Source organism: Emys orbicularis, chromosome 21, assembly GCF_028017835.1.
Source record: "Emys orbicularis isolate rEmyOrb1 chromosome 21, rEmyOrb1.hap1, whole genome shotgun sequence".
NCBI classification, from domain to species: Eukaryota; Metazoa; Chordata; order Testudines; family Emydidae; genus Emys; species Emys orbicularis.
The window spans coordinates 2,538,258-2,551,004 of record NC_088703.1 but is presented as its reverse complement, the minus strand read 5'-3'; the positions used below and the strand labels follow the sequence as shown (position 1 = coordinate 2,551,004).

Sequence of the window (12,747 nt, the reverse complement as noted above, 5' to 3'; positions counted from 1 at the left end):
TGAAAAGTTCAATTAAAAACTGAGTGATTACTTCTCCTCTCTCACCCCCACTGGCTGCTAGAAGTAGTGACCCTTCAGCGGACAGCGCTACGTACCAACCACCCCAGATTTTTATTATTGCTGGGGGCGACGTTTTTGTTTCTCCACCAATCTCAGTGGCCAGCGATCATTCCAGCCGTTTTCACTCATCACATTTCTCATAAGCCCTTAATGCCAGTGTAACAAGCCTCAGTGAGTTGCTTAGTGTGCAAGATTAGTGGCAGCTGAACCAGACAAGACATGCGTAGACGCAGAAGCAATTCCACCTGCCAAAAGCTCACCTTTTGAGCCCCCGAGAAAGCATGGTAGAAGCAGGAAACATATGTCATGATCGCCTTCTCATCGGGCCTGAGAGTGCCTACAATATCTGCGCAGAAAGAAAGGGAGGAGAGTGAAGAGAGCAGCGTGAGAACCTCCCAGCCCCTCTGGCATGCAGCTGAGAGGGAACAAGCGCTTGCTTCAGACTGGAATCCAAACCTAAGCTGGAGCGTGACTCAGCCAAATGGGCTGTTTTGCTGCTTTAAAACTTTTCCACTCCGTTCAGAGTTCCTGTCCCTTAAAGTCTGAGGCTCTCCCAAGACGATACCTCTACTCCGCTAGCAGCCCTTGATTTGAGACACTGGCTCTGAGTCTTGGGATTCAGCTTCACAACGCTCTAGGTTGAAAAGTTGATTTCTCCTACTGTTTATTGCTACATAGTTTCCCCCTCACGAATGATATACCCCAGTCACCTACTCTATAAAGATGATTTTTCTGGTCCCTCTAGTGTTACATAATAGCTGGAGCCATGGAAGCTGGACAGCTCCCTGAGCATGTATGAACTAGCTGAGGTTTGCTTTCCAGTCAGCAAGAGACCACTGCCATCTGCAAGAAAAACTGGGTCAGTGTAGGATGCCACAGTTCGAAGAGTTATAGCGAGATGGACACAGCTGCCTCCGGTACCTTCTGCGCGCCAGAAAATGCATGGTAGAAGCTGGATACATAGGTCATGATGGCCTTCTCATCAGGGCGAGCTGTGTTGACAATGTCTGCAAGCGAACAAGAAGTGTTAATGCCCTCACGGGGAGAGCCTGGTTTCACACTGAGTCAGACTTGATCGCCAAGGCACGTCCTGCGCATCATCTCAAGAAACCCGCTCTTCACCATTCTGTAGTCCTGTAGATAAGCAGCTCTCTAAAAAGTAAGTGCCAGAATATCTGGGTGGGCAGAAGAGGCCATCAAAACTCTCCTGGATATACTACAGACCGTGAAAGATAAGCTTGTCAACCAAGACTGAGCACAAGCCATTTGCAGCTACTGGTACTGAATGAATCGTTTTACCTAGGGCAGCTGCTACGGTTTCTGCGACTGTTTTGAAAAGGGAATGTTGGCCCCAGAATTTAGTGGTGGAGACAGTCTAGTGAGAATACCACCCCACAAAATAGGAAGTGGGGTGCACTTTTACCCAAAGTAATCAACACCTGGTTCCTCAATGCCGGTCTCACTTCTCGTTCAGTACACACCATGGCCCTACTACCCAGGAAAGGTCACTACGTTCTGTGAGCATTACATTTACAAATGGGAATGAATAGCTGGACAGGCCCAGGTATCAGAGGACAATTAGTTCCAGTTGGGACAGCTTCACTACGAGTGAAAACAGAGTACGGCAAGATGCATTTGACAACAAATTGCTGATCCATCATGTGCTTACATAGCTGCAGGATTAGCCTTATGTGGCCTTTCAAAGACAAGCCTAGTCATGGAAAGGGTGGGAGATGTGAATGCTGTATGGAAGGCCAAGTCTGGCTTTTAAACACAAGCCAGGCTGGTTGCCCTGTCAGGTCAGACCACCCGAGGCCCAGTCCTGTGTGACGCAGCAATGGAGGAAATGCACTTTCCTCTTGCCTTGACAAGCAAGTTGTTCATGGGACTGGGTCATCTCCACTGCAATGGCAGGAACTTCCACTGACCCCGGTGGTTACTGCAGCGAGTGTCTGGAAAGCTTACCCTCGGCATCCAACATCTTGGGGATGTCCAGGTATTTCTCGGCCACCTCAAAGGCGTTGTTCAGGTTCGTCACAGGATCATCCTGGGAAAAGGACAGTTGTAAGAAGGTGTTATGAACCTGAGTTGCTGAAAGCTCCCTCTAACACAGATGGCACTGCTGCCCCAAGGGCTGCCTAACATCCCCCCATTTCCTCTTGAATGCTACAGCAAGTCTGCCTTCATGTCTAACCTTTTCCACCAATGACCCAAATGTTCCTCAGTCACCTGCTCCCATTAGCCAACCATTCCCTGCCAGACTCCAATTCCTGTCTCACTGAACGGAACGGAGACTAACATGTGACAGGAAGATCTTTTCATATCCTGCCTTCTAGCATTGACTTCACCTTCTAATAAGACACACAGCTAGCAGCTACAATGGGGGTCGGAGTTTAAATGGGACGCGTGTTTCCCTGGGGCGCATTCAGCAGCACAGAACTTGGCTTCTGAAGAGAGGATAACATGGCCACTGCAGAGATGTACCTTTCTGAGCTTGTCGTATTCAATGAGCTCTGGTCTGTGTCTGTGGATCAAGGCATTGAAAGCAAGACCGTCCTTCCAGCTACGAAAGAGATCAGAGAGTTAGATGGCTTTGGTGTGGGGGGTTAAATACATGTATCTGTATAATACACTACAGAAAATGATCACCAATACATACTAGAGTCCAACAGATTTTTTTTTTTCTTCAGTTCACCTCTATTTAATACCTCTAGAAGTAGCAGGACTGAGTACTATGCACAGTTAACTGCATGCTTCCTTTAGATCGGGCATTTCAGGTTCTTCCACCCCCGCCGGGCCCTCCTGAGAATAACAGCCCAGATAAGAGGCAGCAATGGTTGGAATTGCAGATTAAACGAGAGCAAAACATGCATGAATTTGGGGGGTTTGTTCCGGCCAAGCTCCGCTAAAAGCATCACTTCCCTAATGGCAGGCCCATTGAATATTTCATGGAGATGCCTCTGAGGCCGAGGGAATGGGCTATTTCTTGCTGTCTTCAAGACACGCAGCACTGCCTGCCAACACGGAGAGCTCTTTCTGAAGCGTGTAAAGGAGCAGACAGAGTTGAGCACTCGCTAAGAGGGGGTCTGACAAGCAGTTACCTGATGTGGAAATTTTGTACATTGACGTTCTTGTAGGGCGCCGTCTTCCTCTGACACCACAGCAGCAGGCCTTCCTTGGCAGAGGTCTCTGCAAAAGGCACAGGGCAATTAAGGGACTGTGCCCAGGAGCGTGTCTCTCCTGGTAGAGTTTTAAACCAAGAACATGAGACAAGAGTGCAACAGATGACAGAGACTTATCCACAGACAGTAAAGGGTGCAACCTGCCCCCTGTTTAATGTTAGTGTTGCAGTATGTCTTTCAGAGTAGCAGCCGTGTTAGTCTGTATCCCCAAAAAGAACAGGAGTACTTGTGGCACCTTAGAGACTAACAAATTTATTTGAGCATAAGCTTTCGTGGGCTACAGCCCACTTCTTCGGATGTGTCTGAGTCACAAGCCAACCTGGTCAAAAACATGCAAGTCAAGTACTGCAATTCATATTCAGGGTGATCTCAGGGTAGTTTATTTTCCATCGTGGTTGTTTCCAACTAGGAAGGACAGTCTCCAGTTGGTGTGTTGAGTCAGGACAGCTGCAAGTATGGGGTAAAAAAGCTCATCTTCCTTCTATTACCACTAGGTGGTTGGAGGGATTACCCCCAAATCTGGATCAGCACAGGGGAAGAACAGTGTAGGAAAGAACACCGACCACCCACCACGCAGTCCCAGATTCACATGGGTCAGGTATTTAGCACTTACGGCCAACAGAGCAAGTGAAGTAGAAGCACAGTAAGTGATTTACTGAAACAGACAGCTATGCAAAAAGTGTGCATTGGAAACGTGACTTGCAGATGCATGAGCTGTCCTGGATTACCATAAAACTGCATCAATTCACTGCACCAGTTTGATCTTCCCCATCGTACATTCTTTGTGCTGTAGTTACACAGATCCCTCTAATGTGCTGGAGAGCAATGAAGCAGAAGGTAAGGACACAGCTTGCACATGCCTGGCTCTTACCTTCCACCGAAATGTCCTGAATGGCAAATCGAAGGATAATTGTCCAGATCATGCCCAAGGTCATCTTTGCATTGCCATCTACAATCTCTGAAAGCAATAGAGGAGAGAAGAACATTGACATTAAACTCACCAGGGATGGGGGAAAACCTTGTTTTCTTAATACAGACACATCAGCAAACAACTTCCAGGGGCAAGCAAGCTAGCAGAAGGATTTCAAGAGGCACTACAGTAAATAGCCATTAACACCTAGAATTTTCCTGGGGTCCAGTTGAAAGCCAAATACTAGGCCGATTGCACTGTCTGCACATCCAGAAAGAGTTTATTGCTTTCTGACTCAAACACTTCAGGATTTTAAGTTCTGGTGTGTCCTTAACCAGTTTACATTTTACTCTATAGAGGACAGAGGGACAACACTTCAATAAAGGATATATGGAGGCTAATCTTTTCATTCAAAGTAGGAGCTCACATCTGAGGACTCAAATCTCCGAAGGACAAGTAAGGAGCAATGAGAGAAGGCCTCCAGTTTGCATTCCGATATTAGACAGTGAAGCAGAGGTACCAGACCAGTGCTCAAAGTTTCACTAGCAACACTCGTGGAGTTTCTGGAATCCAGACTTTACACTGTGTCTCTTTAGTATACCCGGGTACATTTGGCAATTTTGAAAGAGAGTCGGATAGCACTGGAACAGCCCGACAGCACAAGCTTCCCACACATAGCTCATCCCCAATCCCCCTCTATCCAAATTCCACTCCCAGAACCCATGAGCGGACAAGGCTAATGGCTACAAAACTGACAACTGGGCATCATCATGCAAGGACACATGATATTTCATTAATGACCTCACTGCAAACTTATATTTAAACCCAGTTCTCTAGAGTAATAGGCTGCAACACCCACTGCCATGTGGACAAAGCCAACTACATCTGCACTCAGCCTGTGACAATGCTAGTTAGTCACAGCGCAGGAGCCATCTAGATCAGTGGCTCTCAAACATTTGTACTGGTGACGCTTTCACACAGCGAGCCCCTGAGTGCGACCCCCCTTATCAATTCAAAACACCTTTTTATATATTTAACACCATTAGAAATGCTGGAGGCGAAGCGGGGTTTGGGGTGGAGGTTGACAGCTTGCGATCCCCCATGTAATAACCTCGCGACCCCCTGAGGGGTCCCGACCCCCAGTTTGAGACCCCCTGATCTAGATACAGCACGAAAGCCTCTTTCAATCCCCCTCAAAATGATGAGTTTGCATCTATTAGTTTCAATTGCATGAAATAAAGGAGAGTGGGAAACTTGTGTGATTACGGAGATTAAGGGACCCTATCTTAGTTAAACAGTGATAGCAAGAAGATTTCTTTGAACAACTAGACATGGAATTTCCAATGTCTCTTGAGCAGCTAAAAGCCTCTTCCAAACCAAATAAACCCTTGGAAGCATGAAGAATTAAGTCTGGGTACCAAGAGGGCTGTTGAACAGTCACAGCACCAGCTGATATCTAGGAGGAGAGCTCAGTGGATAAATTGGCTTTTGTAAATCAGATACCCCATCCCTGCATCCTGAATTGTAATGTGGCACTAGTTGCAACGGGCACTGGTTTCAGGTATAGTCAGGAGAAAAGACACCAGTCACTAGGATTTAGAGATGCAACCTCAGTGCAAGCCATGTTACTTGATTAATTCAAGCTGGCTTTGCAAGGTAGCCTAGAGCCAAGTGACGTCCTAGCAATAGCCCTCGGTGTCTAAGCAACAGTGAGAGTTTCACAAGTCCAAGGAACAGGTCATGGTTCTTATGAGCAAGGACAGGTTCTATGAAGAGACGGTTGCCGCAGCTTGTATTTCTGGGGAACAAACTGCCATATCAGATCAGCTCAGCATCCTATCCAATAGTGGCCAGTGCCAGATGCTTTAGAGGGAGGAAATAGGCAGAGGTTTCTTGCTCCAAGGGAAGTTTCTTCCGAACCCCCACCACTCAGTGGTTTGCTTATGCCCTGAGGCATAAGGGATTCAAATACGCTAATAAAATATTTCTGTCTAACGTAACTATATTCCTGGGTGGGTAATTTAACCAAATTTATTCCCACATTCTAAACTCCAACAAAAATATCAAGGGGAAAAAATGTGTTTAAAAATGCAGTAGTCTGGACAATCTGAGGGTAGAGAACTATAAATAGACGAGTACTGATGCACATACAGAAATCACCAATCAGGAGACGGAAGAATTTAGTTCTCTTCTAGACTACCCTCCTTGGGAAGGAAGAGAGGAGAAATACTTTGCAGTCAAACTAGTTATCTTAAACGGCAAGATTTTAAGTTATTTGCAATAGTGAGAGAAAATATAGTAAGTACTTCTCCCTCACCTCCAGGGGCGGCTCTATGTATTTTGCCGCCCCAAGCACGGCAGTGAGGCAGCCTTCGGCGGCACGCCTGCAGGAGGTCCGCTGGTAACTCGGATTCGGCGGCATGCCTGTGGGAGGTCCCGCGCCTTCGGCGTACCCGCCACCGAATTGCCGCCAAAGCCGCGGGACCGGCGGACCTCCCGCAGACATGCCGCCGAAGACAGCCTGACTGCTCCCCGCGGCTTGCCACCTCAGGCACGCGCTTGGTGCGCTGGTGCCTGGAGCCGCCCCTGCTCACATCAACTTCTCATTTAGGAACCCCAGAGAGACAGACGCAAATGTTAAAAAAATCAGGATAAAAACTGTTTTGTTTTTCATGCTATTAGGCTTTATTGTAAAGTTTCATTATGGAAATATCCAAAAAACGCTGATATCTGTGTAAATGGAGAAAGAGTTTTCCAAAGTGAACTCACCATTAATAGCATTTTAATGGACCAGCTATCTGGATATTCTCACTATTCTGCAATTCTGTGAAGGTCCTCTGGGGTCTGTTTAACCAGGGTGTTTTTCTTTGGACAGATTAAATAAATGCAGCTAGGAGAGGCAGAGCCAGGAGTGGGTCCAGCTTTTCTGCCGCCCCAAGCAGCCAAAAATAAAATAAAATAAAATAAAAAAACAAACGAGCGGCAGCACTTCGGCAGCAGCCCAATCGCGCTGCTTCTTCAGCCGCAGCTCCCCCCTCTTCCTCTTCAGCGGAAATTCAGCGGCAGCTCAAAGAGGAAGAGAGGGAACGAGGGACCCGCCACCGAATTGCCACCAAAGACCCGGACATGCCACCCCAATACCGAACGGAGGGCCGCCCCTTTGAATTGGCCGCCCCAAGCAACTGCTTCCTACGCTGGTGCCTGGAGCCGGCCCTGGGTCCAGCTGTAAAGAACCACTAAAGAAAATCTGAGGTTCTGATCTGAGAGCAGGAATTTTGCTTTTTAAATCATAACAAGTTGACTGCCAGCATATGTGTTTGGCAAAGCTCAAAGAAATACCAGGCCTGGAGATTTGGAACAATGCAAATACAAATACAAATATTTTGCTTTTCTGGACACATTCTTTGATCCAAGCACTAATGGCAATTAGTTTTAAAAAAACAGCAGCATGCCGCCATCCAACTGACCATGGAGAAAGAATCATGCCTTGAACTAACTGTTCAAACGGCTTTATAGGCAGTCACCACGGTTCAATATTCATTTCCAAGCTCCCAAAAAGCTTTTACATTGCCTTAAGCATACTTGGCTTCCCTTGGATGTAGCTAATGGTGGAGAAGAGGAGATACTTACAAGCCTTGTTCAGAACAAGACATTCTTCACACAGGGCCAAGACCACCTGCATTACGCTCAGATACTCTAAGCCAACATTGCTGCTGATTCCACTGACACTTGACTGCATAACAGTTCCTAGGAGGAGCCATAGGTTTATGGTTTTTTCCTTTCCCACCCCCTTAGCATTCAGACAACAGTGAGGTGGGATCCAGTGTCTCTTCAGTATTTCTATGGCAGGTATCAACACGGATGATATTTATGGTTATCATGTGGCCATGGCTGTCTGTAAAGCTCCATGCACGCTGTATTCATCTATTAAAGAGTGGTACTTCCAACTGTGGTAATAAATGTCCCCTCCCTCACCAAATATGCTCTTGTACATACAACAGAAGGATAGATATTTTACCTAGGGGGTGACTTTTAGCTTAATCCATTAATCCACAATAGAGGGAGGAGAGAAGTAACTCCATCACTGATGAGATGGATGAGCCCATGCCAGAATTGACATTCACTGGTGATTTGGCTCCTAAAGGTCTGGACACCCAGACTTCGGAATTGACCGTGGCTGTCTATAACTCTTACTCTCCAAGTATTATTCTTGCCATCTAAGAAACAGGCATGGTGAGTATAAAGTTACATTTTAGAAATGAACGAGTTCTATTAAAGTGTTTACCCTGCATGTTAGCACAACTACAGCAATTGCAACCAACTATCGTTGTTTGAATGCAGTTAGGCTCCCAGTAATATGAACCTCTGGCCCAATTTCTCTCTATTGACTGAATTATAGGCATTTGGTGTCGTTCAAGTTATTTGCATAATCCAGTCTCCTCTTAGTGCCTGACGGAGAGGAGGGCTGAAATGATCCAACACCTTACTGTATAGAGAAAATAGGTCATACCATCTAATTGGAAGAGTTAAGACTCCTAATACAGTAGAACCTCAGAGTTATGAACTGACCGATAAACCATACACCTCATTTGGAACCGGGATTACGCAATCAGGCAGCAGCAAACACAAAAAAAGGCAAATACAGTACCGTTCTGTGTTAAACATAAGCTACTAAAAAACCCTTTCCCTTTAAAAAAAGATTTGACAAGGTAAGGAAACTGTTTCTGTGCTTGTTGCATTTAAATTAAGGTGGTTAAAAGGAGCGTTTTTTCTTCAGCATCGTCAAGTTTCAAAGCTGTAAGTCAATGTTCAGTTGTAAACTTTTGAAAGAACAACCCTAACGTTTTGTTCAGAGTTACAAATATTTTAGAGTTACGAACCACCTCCATTTCCGAGGTGTTGTAACGGAGGTTCTACTGTAGTCACGAGTTGAGGCTGGCTGTTGATACATTCAGAAGCCTAAATTACATACCTTCAGCTCCTATAGAGACCAGCTTAACTCCTTTGCTAGCGATGAAGTCTAGAGCTTTATTCACATTGTTGATTTTATGCACTCTCATTTTTCCTCGCTCTGGTTTGGGTAATCGCTCTCCTAAAGAGAAACAGAAGAGTTACAGTTTTTCTTTACAGTCTAAGGTGAGAGCTAAAATCACTGGTTGCAAAGACAAGTGAAGAAGTTTAATACGAAACAAGTCCCTTTACCATGATGTCAAGGGCAGAAGATCTGTTTCTAGATAGCTGCAAAGGTTACTCATACTTGAATCATTTGTTAAAACACGCATTATGAATCCAACTAGTGGGGAAGGGACTGTCTCTTTGTTCTGTCTTTGTACAATGCCTGGCACAAAGGGGTCCTGATTCCATTACTAGAGCTCCTAGGCCCTACTGCAGGGGTGGGCAAACTACAGCCTGGGGGCTGCATTCGGCCCTCCAGACGTTTTAATCCGGCCCTTGAGCTCCTGCCGGGGAACAGGGTCTGGGGCATGTCCCGCTCTGGCGGTCCAGCCGGGGAGTGGGGTCGAGGGCTTGCGCGTGCCGTGGCTTTGCGTGGCTCCTGGAAGCAGTGGCATGTCCCCGCTCCAGCTACTACGCGTAGGGGCAGCCAGGGGGCTCCACACGTTGCCCGTCCCAAGCGCTGCCCCCACAACTCCCATTGCCCAGGAACCACAGCCAAAGGGAACTGCAGCGGTAGCACCTGCGGACGGGGCAGCACAGAGCCACCTGGCCGCACCTCCACTTAGGAGCCGGAGGGAGGATATGCTGCTGCTTTCGGGAGCTGCTTGAGGTAAGCACTGCCCGGAGCCTGCACCCCTCCTGCGCCCCAACCCCCTGCCCCAGCCCTGATTCCTCTCTCTCCCTCTGAACCCCTCAATCCCAGCGCAGATCACCCTCCTGCACTCCAAACCCCTCATCCCCAACCCCACCCCAGAGCCCTCACCACCCCCCACCCCCCGCACCCCAACCCCCTGCCCCAGCCCGGAGCCCCCTCCCACACCCTGAACTCCTCATTTCTGGCTCCCCCAGCCAGAGCCCTCACCCCCAATTTTGTGAGCATTCATGGCCCAACATACAATTTCCATACCCAGATGGGGCCCTCGGGTCAAAAAGTTTGCCTACCCCTGCCCTACAGTAATACAAATATTTAGAAAGACAGCATTATACTTGACCTACATTGTGATAGGTGCCTTTATTATTTGCCTTGTGGTAATACCTAAACACCTTAAGGGTACGTCTGCACCTCAATTAAACACCCATAGCTCGCAGGGCTCAGGCTGCAGGACCCCAGCCTGAGCCCGAACATACATCCCTGCAATTTTATAGTCCCACAGCCCGAGTCAGCTGATAGGGGCCAGCCGCGGGTGTTTAACTGCAACGTAGACATACCCTAAGAGGAGATCAGAGCCCCATTTTGCACACAAAACAAGGTGACAGGTCCTAGGCCAAAAAACTTATAACCCAAGTGTAAGTGACAGATTGGGAGGGAGCACAAGGTCCAGGGATTCTTTAAGTACCAGGTACAGTAGCAGTAGAGAGACAGGGACGCACCTGAAATGACCTCCAAGAGCAACATGAGTTTGAGCCCATCGCGGAAATCTTCATCTATGTTCTCGATCTGCGTGCCAGCTTTCCGCAGGTGAGAATTGCACCACGCTGTAAAAGTCTGGAGGAATAAGATAAGGAGGGTGTGATATTGCAGCGTTCAGTCTAGAAATGAACAGACAGGCCATCCAGATTTACACCAACTAGCCTATTTGGATCTAATACACCGAAACGTGGTGCAGTTCTCATCAATGCACATGTACATTAATTCACTCTTTGGTGATTATATTCATTGTGCTCACTCATCTCTAGGTCAGCTCACCCCCTTACAGTATCAGAACCATCTTACAGAGATTTTAGCTCTGCTATCATTTCCCGAAACTTATTCCAAGAACCACCGCTTTATTCTGTTTTGTGGCAAGACTAACTGGCTGCAGTAGAACAATGCAGCCTGACCCAACCTTTTAGACTTGACCAAATCCCAATATGGGGTTTGTAGAACCAGAGGGAGCTCAAGCGGTTTTCAAGCATTTAGCGGACACTGCTAAATATGGTGAGCATTTTTAAATACATACGAACAGGTCCTTGTTATGCTGCAGAGGTATGTGGTTAACAGGGACCAAAAAAACTGCTGCAGAGTGCCCAAGCAATTCTTGCACTGAGCGACAAAGATCATTCTGGCTCTAGCCGGACGCCTTCGGTCTATTCTTGGCTTCCTGTGGCCTCCTCGCTATGTCAAACAATTAAACACTGAGCTACGGAGCTTACAATTGCACAAGCTTATTTGTGTCACATACCAAAACTCCGATGTGAAAACCACCACACGCTAAATGGCACAGCGTGGCTTAGCTCCTGCACTGTAGGAGTTCGATCCCTCCAATTTAGTGTCAATTTAAGCAGCCCCCACACAAACATCACAACGACCCTCGCTACGGGGAACAATATTAAACACATGCAATATTGCAAGCTGTTGTTCAGATGGGAGACACTCTGGAGTGAAGACGTTACGATCTGTCACTCTAGAAACACTATATTAACAATTCCACACATCCAAAAAAACACAAGATTAGTGCCACCAGACGAACACAATGAACAGCTGCAAAGTCGGAAGCAGTATGGAAAAGTGTGTTCAAGCCAGACACCATTTGTTTTCGCAACTGTTACTAACCCTGCTCATTCAAAAACTCCTAGACAGTAGCTGCTAGTCTACCCTACACACAGCCTTCAGAGAGCAAATATGGTACGGTTAAAACGTGAAACACTAAGGATTTAGATGTGCCCATTTCAAGAGCTGCCACAGATTTACCCTCTTTATCTGATGAAGAGCACTTGGAAAGAGGACAGTGACAAGACTATACAGCAAAGGAAGTGAGACTGCAAGGTTGAAGAATGATCGTTGGCAAGTCTGAGAACTAAAATCGCCATTTGTCTTGATTGTGTGTGTGTGTGCTCGGAAACAATAGTGTAATGGCACCAGTGGTAGAAATTTACACCAATCTAGAAATGGCAATTCACTCTTAACAGCCCTCCTCCATTCATCCAGAGAACAGCATGCCCAGTGCATAGGGCAGGACAGAAGAAGATGAATTAGGAATTAGTAGAGTCTACTGGGGGGGAAGGGAAGGATTTGGTCATTTTGCGCACTCGCACAATCAAAGTAAAACGAATGTTCCATTCCTCCCCACTGTCTAAGCAAGATTGTTGGCCATACGTCATTCTTTGTCCAGGAATTAGATACTCAGCATCATGAAACATTCTTCAGAGGGTAAAATGAAAACTACGTGAAACACTGAACATGGAGCGTGTTTCACATTCTCGTAGCTTTAGGTATCAGCTACGTGCTTTAGATATAAGTGTGCATTTCCTGAAGCAACCAGGTAACTGAATAGAAAGAGACTCCGCTTTACCAGCAGTTAGAGACTCCACGCAGTTTCACAAGCATCAAGTATTTTTAGTTTAGATACACACAATTCCGATCATAGCTGAAAGCTGTAGTTCTAGAGAATTAGTGCAGTAAAGTTCCGCACGTATCACGAACGGAGGCACAGGAAGCTC

The 12,747-nt window shown here is 46.7% G+C and overlaps 1 protein-coding gene across 2 annotated transcripts in view; it reads right to left on the bottom strand.

The window, feature by feature from the left end:
• Window positions 1–12,747, bottom strand: part of ACTN4 (actinin alpha 4) — an 82,108-nt gene that overhangs the window by 25,506 nt on the left and 43,855 nt on the right. Inside the window, exons 2-8 of one of the 2 annotated variants that reach the window (XM_065420938.1) lie at window positions 10,699–10,813; window positions 9,125–9,244; window positions 4,114–4,200; window positions 3,162–3,249; window positions 2,545–2,623; window positions 2,026–2,107; window positions 982–1,067 (exon numbers count right to left, since the gene is read on the bottom strand). In XM_065420938.1, coding sequence (XP_065277010.1) covers window positions 982–1,067; window positions 2,026–2,107; window positions 2,545–2,623; window positions 3,162–3,249; window positions 4,114–4,200; window positions 9,125–9,244; window positions 10,699–10,813 — 657 coding nt within the window. Of the gene's footprint in view, window positions 1–320; window positions 407–981; window positions 1,068–2,025; window positions 2,108–2,544; window positions 2,624–3,161; window positions 3,250–4,113; window positions 4,201–9,124; window positions 9,245–10,698; window positions 10,814–12,747 lie in introns of both variants that reach the window. The other variant, XM_065420939.1, reaches the window with a different exon arrangement.